Source organism: Excalfactoria chinensis, chromosome Z (genome assembly GCF_039878825.1).
Source record: "Excalfactoria chinensis isolate bCotChi1 chromosome Z, bCotChi1.hap2, whole genome shotgun sequence".
In the NCBI taxonomy this organism is placed as follows: Eukaryota; Metazoa; Chordata; class Aves; order Galliformes; family Phasianidae; genus Excalfactoria; species Excalfactoria chinensis.
The window spans coordinates 1,472,818-1,496,755 of NC_092857.1; the positions used below are offsets into that span (position 1 = coordinate 1,472,818).

At 42.9% G+C, this 23,938-nt stretch overlaps 1 protein-coding gene across 3 annotated transcripts in view; it reads left to right on the forward strand.

Moving 5' to 3' along the window:
- The first annotated feature begins 4,191 nt into the window (after nucleotides 1–4,191).
- The window catches only part of SMAD2 (SMAD family member 2), a 41,078-nt gene continuing 21,331 nt past the window's right edge, over nucleotides 4,192–23,938 (forward strand). For 2 of the 3 annotated variants that reach the window (XM_072359244.1, XM_072359245.1), the window contains exons 1-2: nucleotides 4,192–4,264; nucleotides 12,865–13,153. In XM_072359244.1, the coding sequence (XP_072215345.1) occupies nucleotides 12,918–13,153 (236 nt within the window). In that variant the 5' untranslated portion in view covers nucleotides 4,192–4,264; nucleotides 12,865–12,917. Of the gene's footprint in view, nucleotides 4,265–12,864; nucleotides 13,154–23,938 lie in introns of those variants that run through there. The other variant, XM_072359246.1, reaches the window with a different exon arrangement.

Here is a 23,938-nt window from a genome sequence, read left to right on the forward strand (position 1 = left end):
TTAGAAAGGCACTCTGTAAGTAAAACAAGGCAACATCTACTTCTGCAGAGAGTACATTTCCCTTTTCCCATCTGAAGAACTCAGCCCGACCCTTGCAATGCAGAGCCAGGTAATGGGGGCTCAACTGTCCCCTTCTCCACGAAACAGAAGCCATCGGTCGGATTTCGGTGTTGTGAGAAGGGAGGAGATTTCTGTGTAAGTTATTTACTCATCATGACAAATGCTGAGACCTGAAACAAGCAGAACGACAGTTTTGTAATGATGAAGTCCCAGTGTATTTCTAAAGCCTCGTTTCTTATTATGGCCATATTTTTATTTTGTGATGTCTCCACCTGCCTAACAGTAATATGTTTTATATCTCGAAATAAAAATAAGCAAGGGAGATTTCTGCGGCTTCTCTGAATGCTTGCTTTATCTGTGCTATTCATCAAAATAACAGCACCTATTTAAGCGATATTGTCCTAAATCACCAGTTTTTGAAAGCACAAATATTCAAAATTTGCAACTAAAGCTTTGCAAGACCAATAATAACACGAAGAAAACTTTTTATCTCAAAGGATTCCAGATACTTCATGAACTAATAGAGAAAATATATGGAGAAATCGCTTCCAACTCCGCTGCTGATGTAGCACAGATGGTGTAGAAAAGTGGGGTAAATCTCATTGAGACTAATCTATACAAACATATGCTTAATTAGCATAGTGCATCTCACACAGGGTAAAACAGAAGCAGACTGTATTGCAATAACCGATCACAGCATAAATTGGTTTATTTTGATCCTTGCTAGGGAGGCATCAACTATTTATTTTATTGTGCAGATTTCACTGTAATGATGAATTCATTTCAGTTTGCTGGAAAATGAAAACAGAAGAAGGGGACGGGAATGGCAAAAAATAAAAAATAAAACAACAGATGAATGACTGCATTTATGCTGAATTTTATTCTTTTGACTGATCCCAATGCCTTCAACAGACCCATTCACTGCACAGAGTTAAGTGTGCACACAAATCCTTGCTGGACTGAGGCCTGCCATTAAGTCAGAAACAAAGCCATTGTCCCCCAGGCCTCCTCTCAATTACTCTTGTTTATTTAAGTCAATAAAGATAAACGGGTGTAAATCTCTCTGTAAACAAGGGTATTTCACTTTAACCATGGCTTACTTGGGGTTAGCATAAATGTGTTTCTAATCAACTTCAGCTAATCCAAACTGAAGGACATAAGCAGACAAATGGTGTTGTCTTTGGGATAATAGGAAATGATGGACGAACAACCTGAGAAAAAAACAGAGATGTGGATAACACAAAGCATGTCAGATCTATACAGATCAGGAAGGCAAAGGAAAGAAATGCTATTTGCAATGGCCATGGGCAGCTGGGAGCAGCCAGGAACTTGCTATCAGGGCGAATCATTGAGTGACAGAATCACTAAGGTTGGAAAGACCTACAAGATCCCCATGCCCAACCCCAACCTGTATCTGCTGACCAAGTCTCCAGCTGCCATATCTCCATGGCTCTGGGACACCTTCAGGGTCAGTGACTTCCCTGGGCAGCCTGTGCCAGTGCTGACCACTCTTTCAGAGAAGAAACTGCAATATCCAACGTGAAACTCTGCCAGTGCAACTTAAGGCCATAATTAAAGTGTTTTGAGTTCAAGAGGTGTAAGAAGTTCCTTGGCACTGGATGACCACACCTACTGTTAGGCATAAAGCTGAGGCTTTGAAGCCAGGAGACTGCCACGATGTTGAGATGACCAAGTTTAAAGTATGTGTAATGTCTGTGATTGCATCTGAGCTACCAAGCCTTTGTAATTTTCCCCTATCACGACCTTACTGCCTTGACTGTATGGAATTCCTGACCCATTTCAGGGCAGAGTGGAACAACTAGTCACTGGCTGTAAGGATATATGGATAAGTTAAGATAGTTTCATCATTTACTCATGAGAATTATACCATACAAATCAAGAACGAGAATAAATAGTGGCCTTCCAGTGCCTGAAGAAGGCCTACAGGAAAGCTGGAAGGGGAAATGGCTTTAAACTGGAAGGGGGTAGATTCAGAGTAGATATCAGGAAGAAATTCTTTACTGTGAGGGAGGTGAGGCACTCCAACAGGCTGCCCAAGGGGGTTGTGGATGCCCCATCCCTGGAAACACTCAAGGCCAGGCTGGATGGGGCTGTGAGCAATCTGGTCTAGAGGGAGGTGTCCCTACCTACAGCAGGGGCTTGGAAATAGATGATCTTCCAAGTCCTTTCCAACACAAACCATTCAATGATAAATACATGAATATTCTGATTGTGTGATGGATTTCTTCCAGGAGATGTCAGTTAAAAAGATCCTTGTCTAGTTCTATAACATCTGACAGATGTACTTTATAACAGGAACACCGATCACTTTGCGCTCTGATAGGTCAGGAATACGTCTCTGCTTTTAGCGTGTTATTTTACACTAATTACTTCTTAATTCCACATTGACAAGCTTACGTCAGAGGCCACCAAGTTCTTTGCACTGTGTGACTACTCCTTTTTATTGTTGGGTTGTGCTTTTTGCTTCTTCTTCTTTTTTTCTTTTCTTGCTTTTGCTTTGAAATCTTCTAAGAGCCTGATCTGAAACGAGAGTGATTTATGTAGTATAGGAAACATACTTCTGCATTTTGGAAGAGGTATTGAACAGGTTAGAGCTTCCACATTTCAGACACTTTTCATTACTAAAAAGATGAAAAGAAGAGCAGGAAAATGAAATGTCTTTTTATGCACTTGGCTGCTGCTCCCAGCTTTAAGTCTCGGAGTTTTTTAAAGGAGGAACACTGCTCCTTTGCACATATTTAGTCTACTACACGCTGCTGTGACTGAGAGGACTCTGGGGAAGCAGCACTGCAACCACTGATGTAAGAATCAAAGCTCTTATTGAAGGATATGCTAGAGCTCCAATACAATGAGTTTAAGAAATCTGGGAACACTTCACAGTGCTTTTCCACGGACACACAGCCGTTTTCACCACACATTATTCCCTGTCTTGAGCACACTGCCTGATCCTTTTGTACCCAAACTCTGTTTGGAGCTTTTCCCTTTTGTTATTTTCTGTAGGACAATTCTGACACGCTGCTAAGAATGACCTCAACGCAGAAACTACCTGCCCTGTCTCCAAAGCCCTGCCTCCCTGGCAATGCACTCGGTGCTTGTGTCTTCATCTTCACGGTGATATCTGATAGTGTCTGGTCATTTAGAAATCCCAGGTGTCTTTCAACTTAATCTGATATCGCTTTTTCTTTCTTTTATCTCTTAGGGGATTTGCTCACAGCCTTCGGGAAGTCAAGACGCAGTGCAGCCAATCGCCATTTCATCATGTTGTCTTTAGATCACAGATTACTCCTTTTGTTCTTCCCAGCCAAACAGCGGCTGGGAAATAACCATGAGAACGTCATTCTGGAAGGCGCTGATCCCTGGGAGAACCCCTAGAGCCCTTCCTTGAGATGCTGATGCTCTTCCACTGCAGGTTCATAGCAGCCATGCTTCTCGGGCAGCTTCAGGGCCTTGATGCTGTCTGCTTCTTTTGCTTTTTCCCCTCCTAAAGAAATGAGGCTTATTTTACCTGTTCTAACCCAACTGAACAGAGATGCAGAGGCTCTGAGGAGAAGGCGTCTGCAAAGTGGCTGCAGGAGGAAAACAAGCATGGAGAAGGCTCTGAGGAGACTCTGGGGCTGGGGGGTACTGAGGGGTCTCGGGGGGAGCTTCGGCTGGAGTCTAATGGGGTTCTGGAGGGGCTCTGAAGGGACGACACCTCACCTCCCCCCCCCCTCAGCCAACTGGAGGCCCCCACGCCGTAACGCCACAGCTACCGCTGCGCCCCTCAGTGCGCCTGCGCACTACGCGACACCCAAACTCTGCCCCTTCTCAGCTCAACCGCCCCCAGCCTTCGCGTCTGTCGGAGAGTGACAGCTGGAACAGCCAATGAGAAGCGCTGCTCTTCAGCGCCGCCGTGAGCCCGCCCACCCGGCTCCAACTCTCCTCTCCTTTTTCTTTTTCTTTTTTTTTTTTTCCCCTAGCCGTCACTCCATTGGCTGCGCAATCCGCCAATCGGCTGCGTGGGACGGGCGAAGCCAATGTCATCTCTCCTTTTTTTTTAAGTGACACGCGGATCGGCCAATAGAAAGTCTCCCCTCCCACCTCCGTGGGCGGACCTTGGCGGTGACCAACGGGCAAGGGGGAGGGCGGGCGCGCAGAGCACAGCGCTGAGGGAGGAGGCGGCCGCGAAGCTCCGAGAGGAGAGGTCGGTGTGGGACGGTCCGGACGGGCTGGGGACGGCACCGAGGGTCAGCGGGAGTGGCGGGGAGCGGCAAGAGAGCCGGGGGATGTTCCGGGAGGTGGGGGCGGGCCCGGTACCGGCTGGATAGGCCTGGGCCCATCGGGGGCCGCGCGGCGCCTCCTCCCCCTTTGTTGTGGTGGGGACGCGGCCGCGCTCGGGGCGGCGGGAGGGGGGAGGCGGAGGGGGGTCGGATCCGACAGCGGGGCCACGCAGCTCCACGCGGACCCGCACCGTGTGTGTGAGAGCGCTGCCTCAAGCACCTGGAGCTCCGGCTGCTCGGGGCCGAGCCATCCGTCACACCCCCCCCTTACCCACCCCGTAAGTTAATGCAGGGGAGAAACTGCGATGCGATGCGGCGGCTGGTGTAAGAACGGCGTAGCGGTTCTCTCTGCGTTGGTGTTGTTTTTGTGTGTTGTTTTTTGTTGTTAATAGAGGGGAAGGGGAGTGCCTCAGCGCAGTCTTTAACCCTTCGCCCTGGGGAAGTAAGGAAACAAAAGGTGGGTGAAAAGCTCTCGTGAGATCCGACGGCCCTGGAGAGCCGCTGGGTTCAATAGGCTGCGGCTCAGTTTTGTGTCTTGTTGATAGGACGTCGTAATCTTAGGCTAAAGAAGCTGTGTGTGTTGTGCTCCCTTCGGATCCCTTTATGTTTAATTGGATAGTTTTAGGGAAAAGTTCTGCTTGCTGCATCTAACTGAAAAACTGATGAAAACGTGGTCACAGATGAGTAACTTCCATCTGCATCCAGAAGTCAGTAACGACACCTTATGAGGAGCCCACTCCTAACAGCGGGTTTGTCTGTCTGTAAGTGTTCCACTCTTATCCTGGAGAGCTGCACTTTCAGATTGATTCACGGCATTACTTCTGTGGGACTGGAGTCTGCAGTCAGGCTGATTAGTCTTTTATCTGTTCTCCAGACTGGAAGAACCTCCTGTTGTTAAGTCAGATTGCTTTTCTAACGGAACACAGTTGCTGTTTAGGCTTTAGGAAGTGTTTTATCACAGTGTTGGAGCCATGGTTGCGTGGTACATGATTAGCTTTATTGTTTGTTCCGAGGGGTGGCTTTAAAACTGCAGCGTTCACAAGCTCCAGTGAATTACAGGGGAATGAAAATATAAATAAAGGTCTGAAGTTTACAGTTCCTTCTCCCTGCCTCGCTCCATTTGCTTAGCACTGTCTTGGTGAAAGATAGCACTGGTTATCAGTGCCTCTAAAAGGGGAGTGGGGGAGGACTGCAGTAAAAGTGGCTCGAACTTCTGATCACTTTTAGCAGTAACCTTGGGGTGTTTAATAACTGATCTGAAATTGCGTGGTTCAGGGTATGGCAGTTATCAAAATACGCAGGTGTGGAGGTTTAGTTTTCTTTATGGGAGAATCTGGTCACGTATAATACAGTCTTGGAGAAAGCCTGGCAACACTGCAGAGGTTCTGTTTGATCATAGTAATAATAATTAAAAACAAACAAACAAAAAACCCAAGAACACAACTGAAAAACGTGAGTTTAAAAAATTGGTCCCTTGACTGATCTCTTTTCCCCGCTTAGAAACGAGGGGCGTGAGCAAAATGACAGTGTATCACTTGGATCACAGTGTATCTCTAAATGAAAGGCCCTGCTGCGTGCTTCCCCACCTTCCTGCTCCACTTGATCTTTTAGAAGCGTTGAGCACCGGTTGATGTAATTGAGTTTATTGGAGCTCAGAAATCTCCGCTGCTGAGCGCAGATTTAAAAGACAAAAACTTGTCTCCATCTGTCTAATCTATTTCCCACAAACGTTCTGGCAGAACAGGCTTGGTAGTGCGTTTTGGCTGACAAAGAACATGAATCCTGGTTGAGACCGAAGAAAACTCCCGAATTTTCCTTCTGTAAGAGCAGCACACAGAGTTTTAATTATTATAAAAGTATTCTAGATTTTTCAAATGTACTCAACTCTGCCTTAACGATTGTGCATGTAAATGCCCTGTAATTGAAAGCAGCCATTTATGGGCCCGACTTGCTAAGTGAGCTGTAAATTCTGCTTTTCAGATTGGATTTAATGACTTTTATCATAAAGCCACAAACTGGTTATGAGCTGTGCCGAGAGGCAAACAATACCTAAGCTTACTTTGCCAAAATATTTGTAATTGTGGATTTGTTAAACTGAATTGCTGCAGGTCATGCGATGGGATTAGTTTTTTGTAATGGAATGGAGAGTGCGGGCAGCGCTGTGCTCAGTACTCTCTGGGCTAGAAGAAATTGGCGACCGCAGAAAATCTTGCTAAGCGTCGCTTTCAACTTCCTGCAGTGCTGCTGGATTACAGAAAGGAAGACTTCGTTCCAGATGACTTTTTATTGTGATTAAGTGTGTCTGACAGCCAGAGTGTGAAGGGAGACCAAGAAGAGACTGTGAGAGAGCAGCTCCTGGTTTGCTATCGGTGTAGTCTGGGGCTTGAGCTTGATTTAATTAAGCCGGAGGAAGATGAGCTTAATGGAAGACGCTCTTCAAGCTTTGCTTGTGGTGGAGGAAGGAGAGTTTAACGAAGTTGGGAAACTCTAAAGTCATGCAGATAGAAGCTGAAACAGGCACCCAAGTACCTGCTAATCAGTTCTGGGACTGCTCCTTTCAGATTTACCCAGGAGCATTTCCTTTCTAACCTAATGGAACTGACTTTTGCCTGTTACACATGGAAAGTTTTAATCAAAACAAATTAGGTGAGAAGAGCTTAAACTGCTGTGGTTTGGAATGCTCATTTGGTGCTTTTGTGGCTCTGCTGAGGTCTTTCAGTATTAAGGAGCAATGCTCTTGAGTTCATAAATACTAAGTATGTGGGAAATGCCGACAGGTGAATTGGCTGCCTGCAGCCATGGTACCTTTTTCTGGCTTCCAAGACAATAGCGAAGATATATTAATCTTATAATTATTTCAATCAGAGGTCAGTAAAATTAACGTCTTCGCTTCTTTCTCATATTTCTGGTTGCATGTAGTTTACTGTCACTGGGTGAATGTGTTGCTTCCAATCTGTTAATTTTCTTATAACAATATTACTTTGTCTGCAGTTTTCAGTACTACTTAGTAAGTGGAGAAAAACTAAACTTCTGAAGCTGACCATCATGTTTGTGCTTATTTTAGTTCTGCATATAAGAAATGTGAGTTTTCTCGTTTGATTAGTGATCAGACTTCATGAAATGAGTGAGAGGAAAAATGTCTGTGTTCAAAGTAGGTAGATGATTCTCTCCTCAATGAGCTGTACAGAGGAAAATGTTGTTAGGCAAAGTTTTGAGATCCACTGCAATGCTTGAGCATAGTGAACTTCAAAATCTGTGTGCAAATCGAGTCTGTATAATGGAACGTTGCAAAATCCTCATCCTAAGGTTATCCCAGGGATGGCATTCTCTTTGCTGCTGACCGCCTGGATCACAGGCAGCCTGCCTTGAACTTCAGCAGCTCATGCAGGAGCTCAGCCTGGAGCTTGGCGTTGCAGATGAAGCCGTGGCCAGATGGAGTCCCTCAGGAAGCAGTGTTTCTGAGCCCTCCCCACTGCTGGGTAATTGGCTGCAGGGCTCAGCTAGGGGTGGACAATGGCTCAGGGCTGGATTCTTCTGCCCCCCAGCTCTGCCACCATTGACCCCTCAGCAGCAAACTCCAACACCCCAAACACAGGAAGGAAACACTTGAAGCTGTCCTATTCCAGCCTCAGTGTAAGGAGAGAAGGAGGTGCATCACCTGAGTTCCAGGTGTGGTTGTTCTTCAGAAGCATGTGTATGCACAGCAGGCTTGAGCTTCTTCAGGATGGTGAAAGAGGTATCTAACACACCTTGGGAGGATAAGAAGCAGCCCCCACTGGGACTCAAGGCATGTTTTGAAGGTGTGCAGGAGCATAAATGAAATGTCTTCTCTTGTCTGTTCCTCTAAGTTCTGTAAATAGAATGCATTCCCTCTGCAAGGAGAAAGAGCTTTTAGTTACACTACACAGAATTCAGGTTTCCTGCAAGGTGAAATAGATAGCACTGGGGAAATTTGTTTCAAATTCAGCTGTCTTGTTATTTGAAATAACACAGCTTAAAGACTCCAGAAGCAGGCCATAAATTTTGTTATGCTTCAGCTCAGTACGAGATGAAAAGCTGTGTCTTTTCTTAAATTACTCAGTTTTAATGACTTTGTGTTGATATAGGTGACACAGAATACTACATATGCTATAGATTTTAAAGTTTTATCTGTCAGTGCTGTTTGGCGTAATGGAAGGTCTTGCTACTGCATTAAGCAGAAGATGCTGTAATTAATATCTTTATTTTGAAGGAATTGGCACAGGGAGGCATGTGGATGAGAAAGGTGGGTATTCTCTCTTCCTCATAGAATCTTGTCCAAATTCCAGGGTTAATAAAACAAACAAACAACAACAACAAAACCACAACTTTTAATAATATCACAAAATGGGACTAAAACCAGGAAGAAATAAACTTTTAGCTGCTCTTAAATCCCACATTTTTTTTTCCCCTCAATTCTCTTTTAGCTTCTGTCCTCTACTGCAGAAGAGCGCTTGAAAATGAAATGATCCTCAGCCAGATTACGTAGGACAAAACCAGGAGATCAGATTTCTTTATTTCAGATTTAAGATGAATGAGCAGACTGGGATGAAATACATTGCGTAAGGCTTTATAATAAGTTATCGAGAAATCACTTGATATTTTTGATAGCACCACTGTGTTTATAGTATGTACCAGGCACTCAGGAAAGGAAAACTTCCCTTGAAGATTTCAGGCTGCCTGCATGCTGCCCTGAAGTTCCTTCATATTTTATGCTTAGTTATTGCTGGGATCACAGGCTTAATATTTAATCCCTGTTCCAGAGAACCGCAGCAGAATTGAATAATAGCAGACATGATTCAAACTGCGACTTTAGGAGTTGCCAGCGATCACAGTTTGACCAACTATAGAAACTTGTGCACAAGGAAGCGGAATATACTGTGGGGGTAGAGATGAAGCATACCACCACCATTAGGCAATCTGCAAGTTTTCCAGTTACAATCTGCTGGATGTAACAGCACATGTTCCCTGTGTGCCAGCAGTCTGACACTGGTAGCTCTCTTTCAGACCCTTGAGCACTCAGAGCTGCAGTTTTAAGGCATGATCTGGCAAATTTGGTAACAGTTGAAGTAGTGACAGCTTTCTGCTTTGTGTCACACTTCTGCCTTGATACTAACAGTTCAGCAACCACAAAACTTGGAAAGGTCTTGAATGCCAGTAGTGACATATGTTTCTTGAATGCCTCCAGTTACAATGCCTGACTGCAGAGGTGAAACTGTTCTTAATACCCAACCTGAACTTTACCCAGCACAACTTCAGGCCGTCACCTTTCTGTCACTGTTAACTGGGAGTTGTGGCTGATCTTCACCTCTCTACAGTCTCCTTTGAGGGAGCTGGATGGAGCTATAAGGTCTCCCCAGAGCCTCCTCCAGGCCAAACAATCCTACTTCCTTCACCCTCTGCTCAGAGGGCTGTGCTCCAGACCCCTCACAGCTCTGTTGCCCTTCTCTGGACATTCTCCAGGGCCTTGGTGCCTTTCTTGTGATGAGAGGCTCAGCACTGAATGCAGTGCTGAGTTGTGGCCTCACCAGTGCTGAGTACAGAGGTATGGCCACCTCGCTGCTCCTGCTAGCTGTGCTATTTATGATACAAGCCAGGGTGCCGTTGGTCTTCTGGGCTGCCTGGGCACACTGCTGGCTCATATTCAGCTGAGCATTGACCAACGTCCCAGCTCATTTTCTTCCTCACAGCCTTCCAGCTGCTCTGCCACCAGCCTGTAGTGATGTGTGAGGTTGTTGTGGCCAAAGTGCAGTATGTGGCACTTGGTCTTGGTGAAGCTCCTCCTGTTGGTCACAGCCCATTGACCCAGCCTGTCCAGATCATTCCATAGGGCCTTCCTAGCCCCAGGCAGATCAGTGCTCCCTCCCAGCTTGGTGTAATCTGCAAACTTCCTGAGGGTGCACTCAGTTCCCTCCTTAGGCTAATCAATAAAGGTGTTAAGCAGGGTGGCCCCAGTACGGAGCCATGGGGAGCACCACTCATGACTAGTTGCTAGTTGGATATATCTCCATTGACCATCATTCTCTGGATGGCAGTGAAAATAGTACACAGGCAGGAAAAAGGATTTGCTGCTGTTGGGATGGGGCACTATGCTAGATGCACTGTCACATTAGGGTTTTTCTTAATTACTTTATTGCTGCTTTTTCCTTGGTTAATTGAGGTTTATTCAACCCTCAGCCTAGCTGTGCCTTGTACTTCTCTGTGCTTCCTGTGGACGTGGAGTAGCACGTAACTTCTGCATGCTTTAAGCTGGCTGAAAGATTGTCCTGTGTGTATTCATCACAGTTGGCTGCAATGTTAAGGTGAACAAAATCCTGTCCTACTTGTGTCATGTTCTCTTTGCTCACCCTTTGGAAGAAACGAGATTGCTGCTGGAATAGGTTGTTGAAATGCTTACTGATACTGCTGGCAAATCCCTGACATGGCATAACCATGGCTAGAAGAGAAGTCAGAGCCTCCCAAAATCATACTTACTCTGCAGCCATGGCATATTTATTATTTCCTTGAAGTGTAAGATGTGAGAATCAGTGTAACAAAGAATGTGTTGTGTCCTCCTATTTAAAAATAAATTGCTTTAGTGTAAATATGACCACGAGACTAGCAGATAAACCGTGCCTTCTGATAGCATCTATAAGAACTAGTAAATGTGCTTAAGGAAAGTGGTTGAAATCAAATAAAAATCTGGAAAATTCTGCTTAGTTGGGGCTGAACTGTCAGTCTTTTGGAAATGGAGAAAAGAGGATTTTTGCCTCAGACTGTCTGAAAAATGTGAGAGTTCAAATGTAAAGCAAGTCTGAGATGCATGGGATTTCTGCATGTAGCCTGTTTCAAGACTTAAATCAGTCGACGTGCGTTTGAGGCAGAAACACAAATTGTGGTCTGTATTTAAAAAAAAACAAAAACACACAATACAAAACAAACACCAGAGCATACAGACAATGGTGTATAGATACCAGTGCTATCTCAAGGGAGGGAATACAGCAAGCTTGGATACATCATCTCAAGGAGTACTGCAAAGCTGAAAATAGATGAAAACACAGAGAGAAGGTTTGGAAGAGTCGGTGAGTTAACACAGTGGTAAATGAAGCTACTGAAGTGTGTACTTTATAATGCTGACAGTCAGAGCAGTTGAAAGGTGACAAATCAGAAGCAAAAGAATTGGGAATGCCTGTGTTATGTGTTAGTGAGCTCCATAAACTTGAGAAGAGCGGGTGTGTGGATGAGCAGTTGTGAGTGGCATTTGGTTGTGTACGTCTGTCAGCATTGGCTCCTAGGGAAAACACAGCTCGAGTGTCCTGCTCTGTGTTGGATTGAAAATGTTGGCTGTTGAAGTTGTTTCTGTAGTTTACTGTAGCATTGGCTCCAGTGTAACGCTTCTGCAGTCTGCAAAATTTGACCTGCAGCCGGATGTATTGGCCAAAGTTCTGTAATAATTTAACACCATTGAAAGAACAGTTCTTCTCATGTTATAGCCTTAGATGAAAGCGGAGCCTTTCATTTAGGTTAGATGAGTTATTATTTAAAGCTGCCTGTGGAATGTAACCCAGCTTTTGTTGATGTGTTGATTCTCATTGAAATTGTGAAGGTGTGATGAAGCAGAAATCAACCAGGAATACCGTAACCTGAAGTGTCCCAAGTGAACCATTGCTGTTTTGCACATGAGAAATCTTACTAGGTGAGGTATATTTTGGATATAAGCGAGGAGTGTGCCTGTGGTGTACACATAATCTGCCTAGAAAGCTCTGATTGAGTAGCCTGAAGGTAGTGTTTAGTGCTTGACTGCAGCGAGCCACTAACTGTTAGAGCTAAGAGTGCTGAAGTTTGACAGCAATTGAGGCATCCAGTTACTGCCTGCAAATGAGACTGACTAGTTCTGAGTTTAATGCAGTGCTTCTGTCTGTAGATAATGTTGTCCTCAAACAAGCTCCAACAGCTGTCTGCTTGAAATGATACAGATGATTTGAGGCTTATATTTTAATAACTGAAAGTATCCTGATAGAAACTATAAAACTAGGAAGTGTATATATGTGTGTATATGTATATTACCGGCTATCTTTTCTTTGGATTGGTTTGAAGTATAAATGGGGACGAATGCCAGACATAGCTCAAGCTTCAGCATCTCCCCTGATATTTTGTGTAAAGGAAATGTCCTGATTGTACAGTTGATACTGAAGGGATCAAGTGTCAGAATTCAAAACAAATAGAACTCTGGTACCTACAAAATGAGATTTTAAATATCCTTTAATGGATTTTGAAAGACATGATGATTTCAGTTAGTGATGTTTAGGGAGGCTGATTGTTGGTAGGCTGTTGAGTTGTAGGTAGAGCCATGGAATAAACTCATCATCAAACTCTGAAGTGGATTTCAGATCCATGTTCTGAACGATTACCTGAATTGTTTGGAGGTGGCATGTCCTATAGTATTTGGTAATGGCAGATCCCAAACAAGGAGCGTTCTCAAGTAAAACCTCAATGCTAATGTGTCTATTTTGGTTTGTATTTTTAGGGATCAGACGAGAATCTCTAATTGTGTGCTGAGCCTTCAGTCTGGTGGAAGTCATGTCATCCATATTGCCATTCACTCCACCAGTTGTGAAGAGACTTCTTGGGTGGAAAAAATCCGCTGGTGGCTCTGGAGGGGCTGGTGGTGGTGAGCAGAATGGGCAGGAGGAGAAGTGGTGTGAGAAAGCGGTGAAAAGCTTGGTCAAGAAGCTCAAGAAGACGGGACAGCTGGATGAGCTCGAGAAGGCCATTACCACTCAGAACTGCAATACCAAGTGTGTGACAATACCAAGGTAAGTCCTGTTGCGTTCGACATTCCTTACAACCACTTGAATGACTAAATGGATGTTAATTTGTGTGAACAAATTAATAACAGAATCAGTTGCATGCCTTTGATTCTTTGAAAGTTCCTTAAAACCTTTTTTAGTTTTATGTACTGCTTGCTTCAATTCTTTGAACTGAATCACATGCTTTGTACATTCACAATTTCTAATACGTTTACAATTCAGTATTTATTACTACCTGGATTCCAGTTTGTGTATGTTCTGGCGGTGCCTAGTGCAGCTCTTTGCTCATAACACTGCCATATGCTTCTACTTTATAACTCTCTGTTTTTGGAGGGGCTTACTTGAACATGCACTTCCACATTAAAACAAACAAAAGAAAAGACTAGTTTTTCCTTGGTCAACACTTCAGTCCTCTTAATTGTTATTTTCAGTTGTATATGGAAGTTTTGTTGAAGTTTTACAAACTGCATCCATTTTCCCATTTCAAGGGAAACATTAGTGGAAGTAGTTTGTCTGAAGACTACTATTTTTTTTATTGGTTAATGAAAGTGCTTTTCATTTAATAACTTAAGAGTACTTTTAGATCTTCTCTTTTGCTCCCTATATGCATATTTAGGTGAACAGCTCGCATTCTACCCCTTTGACTTTCTCAACTTCATTCATTGCAACTGCTGTGCGAGAGGCGAGGGTTGTTTGTTAAGTGTACCTGTAGGATCATGTTGTACAGAAATCCCACTGAAGGTGTGTGTGTAAGCTTGTCAGGGGTGCAACATGAATCTCAAATCACTCTATAGTGTGTTTCTATAAAAACGCAAGGAAGTCTGGTGACAAAAATATTTTGGGCATTTAGCCCCCTGGCAATTAAATAGTTTCTAAGGGAGAGAAACTGCAGATTTCATGACTGCAACTTCTGTCTTATTAGCACACTGACCCCAGCTACTTTTAAGCTTTGTTCTAGTCATAGTTCCATCTACATTCAACTGATGTCAGTAGTGGTTGCTGCTATCAGATGTGTGATGGCTGTTAATCTGATCATGGCTTTAGGTTTGACATAGCTTTTTCTGTAATCCATACTCATGGCTCCTTTCATTCTGTCCTCTGTTTTCTGTTCACCTTTTGTTTCTAATGTCACTTCCCACTTGCATGTTCTTTCCAGACTGTCCCCAGATTTTCTGGGTTTCTTGTCTGTTTTGTGTAGTCGCCTTGTTGTGATGGGCAGTTCTTGCTGGATTGTGATGGACTGTCACCTGTCCTTGGGTTAGCTGAAGGAGAGCTCATATACATTTTACTTCTCTTGACTACTGCATGAGTAAACTGGTAGCTGGAGCTCTTTGAGGGTGTTGGCATAAGGTTTAGTTTTAAACTTACAAATGGCTTTGATGCTAACAGGCGAGATGATATCGGTATACAGACTTCATCTTCATAGCTGGCTTTTGGACCGTTGCTGTTATTTCACTTTGACAGCAAGTAGTCTGGGTTCCCAGGAAAGACCAAATGTCAGTTCAGTACTGTAATGACTTTTGGAGTTTTTTGCTTATGGATTTAGTAAGCAAATTAAAACTGCTGCTTGAGACTCATTCCAGCGAATTTCTTAAAGATCTGCAGTTCAGCAGGGGGTAAACATCAAAGGGTTGACTAGAAAACATTTTTGTTCCTTCACTGTGGGCAAGAGATTTGAGGTGCTCAGTTGCTGAAGTGCACTTCTGTCATGAATGGAGGTTTGTTGTTTCTTTTTTTGTTTCTGGTGTTTGATCAGTTGTAGACTGAATCTGTGATAACTGCTTAACTCAGTGTATTGGTGAGTGCTGTGAAGATGCCCCTTTGTGGAGCTGTTGCTTCACGCAATCACTGGAAGTTTCACTTGTGGTTTCAGAAGTTTCTGGTCCCATTGAAAATTTCCATAGCTTGATAAAATAGTTAATTCTAGTATACTTCTTTTCATCCCCAAACTGAGAGGGGGTTGGATGGAACTGAATAAAGCTGCCCCTTCAGAAATCTGCGTACACGCAGCTTTTGATAATCCCGTTGCGTTGTTCTGTTTCTGGCTGTTTGTCAAGGTGACCACACAGAAAGTGGGGCTGATGCTGTGTGAGCTACCCAAGCTGCTCGTGTGAATTACCACAACTTCTTATGCAGACTAATCGAGGTTCTGAGAAAGCAGAAGCAAACAGATGGAGTGGGTGTTGGCATCACGCAGCAGGGATGCTGAGCTCCTCAGAAGTGGGTCAGTAATCTAGAGCAGAGGCTAAATAAGTGCAGAGGTCCGTTTCACACCAGCCCTTGGAGTAATTTGGAGTTATCTTGCTGAATCCTCCCGGAAAGCCAGTGGGATTTTAATCTCATAATCCTTGGGTATCCTTTAACTAAATGTAGACACTTGAGTTCACTTTTCTAGAATATGTAATGAATTCAGATACATTTAGGATCATGTTTTTATGCTCTCCCCTGCGGTTCTGATACAAATGGAGTTCAAGAAACATGTCAGTGAAGAAACATTTTATGCAAGTCTCCTATTGGAGTAGCTTCTTCCTCACTAGCGTGGATTGAAATGAGTAGTTTGTAAATGGCATGAACTAAAATCCATGTCCTTAACAAACCAAACAACAACATGCAGTGCAGAGCTAGCTAGCGTGTTCTTAGTCTGTGTTCATGGTTTAAAAAGTAGTTTCAGTGGTAACAGAACATTTGTGCTCAAGGTAGGGAAACTCAAATTCCTGGTTTCAGTATTGTTGGCCGTATCAGCTGTGTGATTCTCCTGTCTTGAAATATATAGACGTGCTCCTTGTGCCTTTTTTTTTTTTTTCCCTCCTTTTTTTTTGTAGTCTCTTAAAATCAAGATGCTTTTATGAAACACCAAGTAATGCAGAAATAGTATCAGCAGAGATTAGCTGGAGTGGAATTTGATGGGAGTTTGTAGCTCCTATAGTTATTTAGGAGAAGAAAACAAAACAAACAAAGAAAACAGAAAAACTTGGGAAGAAGTATTTCTGCTTTGAAAAAACATTTACGATGTTTTGTGATGTCTTACATTCTCTAGAGCGATGTTTCTGCAAACAAATTCCATTCTGTGTTGTGCTGGCAGTCCCACTGCTGGCACAATCTGCATGAGGCAGTGTTGAACTGAAGTACATGGTGTCACAGAGTGTAGGCGCTCTTTTTGTTCCAGTACACGTGGGAGGATAAAGAAGGGCTGGGTGCCTCCCATCAGTCTCAGCATCTGCAGCCTTCATTCATTTCAGCTTTGCATAATGAATAGAGCTTCTGTGCGTGCCCTGACAAGGTGACTGCTAAATGGGAGGAAGGAGTAGCTAAAAGGTGTCTGATGCAGTATACCTCTGTTTCCTTTTCCAGATGCTGTGTCCTCGTGTCATTACTTTAGGAAGGTTTCAAACAGCTGAAGACTTTCTCAAACACAATTTTTGTTGGTCTTAATGGTAGTGATTATATTAGAACTACTATATATGTTTGCTTTTGTTACTATGCTTGGAACATTAATTAGCATTGAATTTTCATTGTGATGGGGAAGTTGAGTCTTCACAGAGGAGGTAAATTTTATCACTGCTTTATAGTAATCTATGGCTCAAAAGAAAAATATTGAATGTGTTGACAAGTGATCTGGCAGAATGCTGGCTGATGGAAGGTTTTAAGACCAGCTTCCTTAAGTCCCAGTTTAGGGACTTTTTGCTGCGGTGCTTTAGAGTCCAGAGTGAAATGAGCAGCTGCTCCCTGTTCAGAGAAGAGGCTGACGCTCTTGCAAGCCCTCATCTTCCTGCCTGCTGTGCCATTAGAGTTAGTGAAGGTGCTCTCAGGGAAATGGCTGTTCTTACTCCAGTTCAGTATGTATGTGGAAAATGTGGTCTTATCTGTGCCCTCTGCCCTTCTTGCTTCACATGAGGGATAGCATCTCTATGCTGTTTCCTGACTTTCAGACACTTATTGTTGCTTGTTTTTCAGCAGCCTCTTAAATGGAAAAATAAGAGAGGCTCAAATCCTGCTGGTTCAGTTTGGCTTGTTGGTTTGTTTTTATTTTATTATTTATTTATTAAGACTACAGCTGAACTGTGGAATTTGTAGTCAGTAATTAGACTTGTGAAGCACCTGACTTCTGCTTCAGACATGAATTCCATGCTTTTATCATTCAGAGCCTGAAAAGAAACCCAACAGTGAACTCCATTCTTTTGGAAGTATGGAATATTTCAAGGAAGTGTTGGGTAAAACACGAAGCAGATAACTTCAGGTGGATTATTTGCTTTGAGTTGACATTACAAGCTGCCTACTGACCAATTCCATAATTCTGTTGTATTCTCAATATATTCTACAAGGACTGAGATACTTAAAGCTGCATAACCAGGTGAAAGCAATGAGGAATTTCTCACGCATGCTGGTGTTCTATTGCTTGCTTGCCCTGCAGCGCTCTCTCCATCTTTGGCAGTGAGTTAGCAGTATGGCTAAGATAGGTAGGTAGCTTAGGCACAGCATATGGCTGTGTTAAAACTCTTTTCTGAAAGTTGGCTCTTGTGTTACTTAATGTTAGCCTCTGCACATGTAACTAAATAATGCTAATGAAGTATTTACAAAAGAGTTAGCAGCAGAAGTAAGTAAACTAGGCAAATAAAAGCATTTGTAATGATGAGACCAAGTCAGATGCTTGCGAGCAAACAGATTTTAAAATGGTGAGATTTGGTTGCCTTTTTCTTCAAATAAATTTAATAAAAAGTAAATGGTAATTTAGGTATAAAGCTCGATGTTTTTATTTAACATAACCTGTGCTACCAGTTACTTTATTTTTTTATTTTTTTAATTCTATGGGAATGTTTGTTGGGAAAGTGCTCACACGGCTGCATGCAGTCACTTAGTTTTCAGGATGCCTTTGATTATCAGTGGAGAGGAGCTGTTGAGCTAACCTGTCTTCTAGAACAGATTGTTCTTGAACTTTCAATATTTTCCCCCCAAATATACAACCACAGAGAAATAAATTCCATTGTTCCTTCTCTGACTAAAACTATAGAATAGGAGTGATTTCAGCAGTCACCCTTGGAGGTGGAAAAAGGTCCCTCCGGAAATGCTTTTAGAATTCCAACCTCTGCTGTGAAGACAACAGCAGGCAGTTGGGTTGGCACAGCAAATCCTAGAATAACATTGCTATCCAGACAGAGGTGAAGTGTGTTTTCTCAGCAACGCAGCTTGGCAGCGTTGCTGGTTTGTGGCTGCAATAATTCACTGCTCGAGTTGGGGACAGAAATTAATCTTTAATCATAGCTCACAAAGTGAGTACTGCTCTGGATAAAGAATGTGCCCAAACCATATCCTGCATTTCGGTCCGTATGCATTCACTTAGACATAAACCAGTTTCATAAATGTTTGAAGAATGTAGTTGAGCATCTTAAGTTTCTAGGAACATGTATAGACATTTAAGACAATACATCAAAATACACAGAAGCAGCACTTTATTGCTGAGATTACAGAGAGGGCATGCTTGTAAATTGTTTGCTGTTAAAACAACTCTTTTTTCTCATTTTATGGTGACAGCTTTCAGCTGCTTCTGTTCTGTAGTGCTGTGTTGTGTAGCCTGGATTTGGGCACCAAGAGAAAACAGCACTGCTCTGATGCTGAGCTGCTTTCCTTGGAGCCCTTTCAGAACTGGGTGATAGTAGCTGGAGCCTGGTTTTTCCAGGCCATCTCATGCCTGAAGATAAATGCACCCAGTCCTCCTTGGTTTCCAGAGACCCAGGATGGTTCATCTGCATCTGTTGGCAGAAGAAAACTGTCTGTAGTTACATATAGATGAAATGATGTGCAGAAGTACGAGATTGCAGAACCCTTGCATGCTGCATATAGTGGGAAACAATTCATGCCAAGCATGACTTACAGTCTCAATGAAACTTGATTTCTAAACCTGAAGTAAACAAATAGTAAGGCAGTATTGGTGACAGTACTTGCAACTGTTGCATGAAAACTATTGTTACGTGTTTCCTTGACAGCTTTCTTGGGGTCATTCCCTGAAACTAAACTTAAAAGGCAAGATAATTGAAGACCTGATGGTGGTTATTCCTAATTTTCTCATTTTCTTTCAACTGATGAAGGAAAATAACTTCAGATCAACTGAATTTATCAGTTCAGATCAACTTCAGATCACCTGTGAAAGCATCCAGCCACGTGGAAGTGCCAGTTTGTCTGGCCTTGATACTCATGACTGTATATTTATAAATGCATACTCAAGGGAGTGGAGTAACTACACAACACGTGTTCTTATCTTCAGAAAGCAGCTTGATGGGAATACCTCTTTGAAGCCTCTTTGCAATGAGCTCTTGGCACTTGGAGCATTTCTTACTGAAAATCTTTTCTGAACTGGTCAGTACTGTTTTGCAGTCCTCTTTTTGTTTCTGTGCGGAGCCATTGTGGGTTGGGGTGGATGGTGGATGGAGGGTAGCAGAGAGCAGTGAATGCTCAAAGCTGAGGAAGGCAAGGAGCTGAGTGATGTCACTGCCATTTCCCAACTCCTTTCTACATGGTGTTCTAGCATAGGCAAGTCATTTCTTTAAAAGATGAATTTGAATATTCACGTTTACTGTCCTTCTAGGGCAGCCTCAATTGAAATTAAGGGTAATGACTGTGTTCGTGTGTAGTTGAGTAAGGATTTATTAAATATACTCTAATATTACTTCTGAATTTTGCCCACCTGTGGCAATGTTGAGGGCTGAATTTCTGTTGGCTGGTATTAAATTGTGCTTTAGCCATAGCTCAGATTGCAGCGTCTCACAATATTTATGTCATCCTGAAAAAGCAAATCTTAGAGCACCGAACAAAGAAACTCGGGGCTGCCAATTTCGAGCTCGTGCAGCTCAGGAAGTCACATGGCTTACCCACATAATTTGTTGCTGAGCTGGTGTGCCAAGCAGAAAGTATTGGCATGTCACTGGAGTCGGATCAGCTTGTGGGAATTCAGATGTGTGAGAAGCTCAGCCATTAGCAAAATGCACTGTAGTTAAAGGCGCTTTAGTCAGGAGGAAAATCTGCTGAATTTTGAGGACCTTGTTATTGTTAACTGACGCTTGAGGTGTTGGTTCTAATCTTAGCACTGCTGCTTTTCCCAGTGTAACCTTGTGAACTTTTAATCTACTGTCACTTTTCAGTCTAAGTAAGAAAAGAGTTTTTTTTGCTATGCTTGTGTTAGTGCCACCTCTTCACTGACGTAAAGTGAGTTGTTTGATTAAAGACTACGTTTAAGATGTTGTTCCTAATGCAGCATTACTAATGTGGAAAGCAAATTCGGAAGTGAGAACTTGCTGGCATCTCTGAAAGTTCCTTTGCTTCGTGTTGGTCTTCATGAAGGTAGCTTTGGTAGTAAGAAACTGGAAGAAATAGTTAAGAGGCAGAATCAAAAATTACATGTTGAAATTGAATTTATATTCCAGTAAGTGTCTCTGCCAGATTAAAAGCTGATGCTGGGGTTCAAGAACCCATAACGTTCAGAGGGCACTTTATTACAAGTACCTATCTGTGATTGCTTCAGCCATCGTCCTGCTTAGTGGATCCCAGAATGAAGCTGCAACCAGAAATAATAATACCTGTGTCTGGCACCGTGCCTTACCGTTAAGAAGATGTGTTGGTGACTTCAGAACAAGTTGACTGTGCTTTATTGTCAGTATTGAGCTCTGAATTACCCCATAAATATTATTTATTTTTTCTCCAATAAAGGAATTGGGGCTGTGGTCAGCCCAAGTCAGTGCCAGAATATTCACTGGAATAGTGGAAAACTTGTGAGGGTAACCGTATATAGTTCTGTGTTCTCATCACGAATGGCTCTTGTTGGCTTCTGTCATGCTGCATTGTTTGCAGCAGACCAGCAGGATACAGGAGAACAATCAGAAGCTGGAGCAGGTTCACATCTCATTGCATGTGCTTCAGAGTTGGCAGAGGAACAATGAGCTTGGGGAAATCCCCTTGGACGGGTGATCTGACTTCAGCATTTGTTTAGAAAAAGATTCCCCAAATGGTGGCTTTCTATTCTGAAATGTGTAAGTGCATTTCAGCAGGTCAGAATGGAAGGCCTTTGCTTGAAGCCTTTGCCTGTAACCTGTAGGAAACTGACCGGTTCTCCATCCACTTGGGTTGTCTTGTCTTGCCTACTGGGTAGGTAAAGCCGAGAGCAAAAGAAGCTGTTGCTCACTGTCCTTAAATGCATGTTTAAAGTTACTGCTTGGTTAAATTGATGAGTTCCATCCTAGAACTGGTCTTCACTTCCTCTTAGTTTTGTGGGAGGCTTCAAGTCGAGTTCCTCTCTTGATATTTAAAGTAATTTAATGTAGTGCTGAAATCTTGAACATGAAGCAAGCGTATTAGCAACTGATGGGGAGATTTTCAGCTTTACCATGGAAACTTGTGTTGAAACAGCGCTTGACTCTCTGGTTCTTGGTTGGAGAAGTCTTTTCTCTTAAATAGGTCATAGAGGTGTTATTATCGAGGACCCCAGCTGCATTTTCCCTGAGCACCTTCTGCACATTCATGTGCTTGTAAGTCTACAGCAGCACAGCATCTGCTTGCCAAAGCTTATTCTTTACTGTCCTTCTGTAATAAGGATGTCCCCTTCTGTGGCAGTGAGGGGGACTTGAGTATAATCTCAAGGCGCATATAAAGGAAAGATTTCAGCTGCGTCCCTTGTAATGAATTCCACAAAGCTGAGAATAAAAATATCTTTTTCATCTAAACATGAAGAGTCTGATGTTTTGCTTATGTCTCGTATACCTGTCTTGCAGACTGCCTTGTCAAAGCACCATTAGTATCTAGAGAGCCATGTTTTGCTGTCTCCTCTATCTTTCAATTAAATGAATGTGGCTGGAAGAGATAATACCTGCCAGTAGGATTAGCCCCGTGGCAAATTGCATTGATGGCAACTCTTTAAAAATGCTGTAATATCCTGCTGGATTTTTTTACTTACCATGTGGGAACTAATTTGTGTTTTGTCCAGCAACCTCCCACACTTTCCAAGAAGGATTTAACCAGCTCTCCGTGCACCAGGAAGCCACATAACTGTTTTTACTTGCATGCTAATTTTCTCAAGCCTTTTAAACTCTGATCTTCAGCTGCGTTAGTATGGGGAGAGAGCTGCCACCTCAGTGCAGGGTGGATGGTGGTAAATAAGGGTTGCCTCTCGACAAGTGGAAGGAGGAAGAGCAGTTTATTGGACAGCCTGGGAAAGAACTTCAGCTGTTAAGCAATTGCATGTGAGGCAAGAGTGCTTGAATGCATCAGCTTCAGTTGCATGTTCTGGGTGTGGATTGTGAACCAGATGCTAAAGACTTCAGGATTTGTCTGTAACTGTAACACTTCCTTTTTGTCTATCTTTAGGCAGTGAAGCTCAAGAAATAGGCTTTGATAGCCCTTCTACAGGATCTGTCCCACGCGTACTCACATTTTAGGGCCATAATTCAGTGAGTGTGGTGGTGATGGCCCAGTGGTTGGACTTAAGGACCTTAGAGGCTTTTTCTAGCCATAATGATTCTGTGATTTCTGTTATGAGAATCTAGTGTGGAGTCCCATGTTCTGGCCCCTGGAGTAGTTAGGCACCTTGGCTGTCAAGCTGCATTCTTGATTTTTCCTTTATTCACCTTTCAGGCAATGTAGTATCTCAGCAAACAAAATCCATTTAAAAGAAACAAAACATGCTTTCCTGTACCTGAACATCGATACTTCTTCAAGCCTTTTTATGGGTTTTCCTTGATAGTTATTAATTTTCTTTATTAGTAGTAATATAGTAATACAGGCATTGCTGGGAGTGAAGACAGTGCCATTGTCTGACTTAGTTAATTTTTATGTTTAGTTCTATATCAAAAATTGCTGTAGCAGTCATGATGCAGGTATCATTTGGTTCTTTGTCCCAGTATGTTGCGTGGGGAAACTTGCTTTATGGCTCAAGTCTTATCTTCATTCGAATCCTGTAACTTAGGAATTCTGCATGTCCTGTGGACCTTAGTTATCTAATACTTGTCTTTCTTTGATTTTTTTATACTCCTCATTCCTAAAGATACTCATGTCTGGATTAAGATGAATAAATTCTCACCCTGATTTTCTTCTAGGTGTACCCACACAAGTGGTGCAGATGGAATGGGAGTCATTCTAGCAAGGCGTAGTGGCTTCTGTGCATTGAGTGCTTTATAACTAATACGCATCCTGTGTTCACTTTTCTTCCCGCAGTGACAATAGTGGTTGGAGAATTTCAGATGAATGTTATTCACTACTTTCTGAGGCCAGTCTTGGAATGTTCTTGCTGAGCTCTGCGTATGTCTTTTGAAAGTCTGAGCTATGAGAATACTATCAGCTGGTAACAGGACAATTTGTTGTGGAGAGATTAGTCAGTGTTACGATGGATATGGCTTCCTGTAAAGATGGTTTGTCCTTTGCCACTGTTTTGATTCCGTTTAGGTCTGTCTCCATGTTAATCCCTATTCAGGTTGATACAGGGAGTTATCTGTGAGGTTGCAGTAGGTGTCATCTTAACTCGCTGTGTGATGTTGGTCTTAATACTATCCAGAGAAATGAAAAGGTAAGGACATTTGGTGTGAAATGTAACTGAGATGAAACTACCAGGTTGTCCATTCTTTACATAGCTTGTGAAGGAAAGATATATTTACTAGTTTGATGTAGCTCGTGTCCTGAGCTAGTCATTTGTAGTTGGAGAAATTCAGCAACAGTGTAAGTATTAGAAAGGAATTGCTCAATCACCTCTTTCAGTAGGTGTGGTATAGTAAGACTAGAGAACAGATAGGCATTTCTCAGCTGAACTAAGTTGCT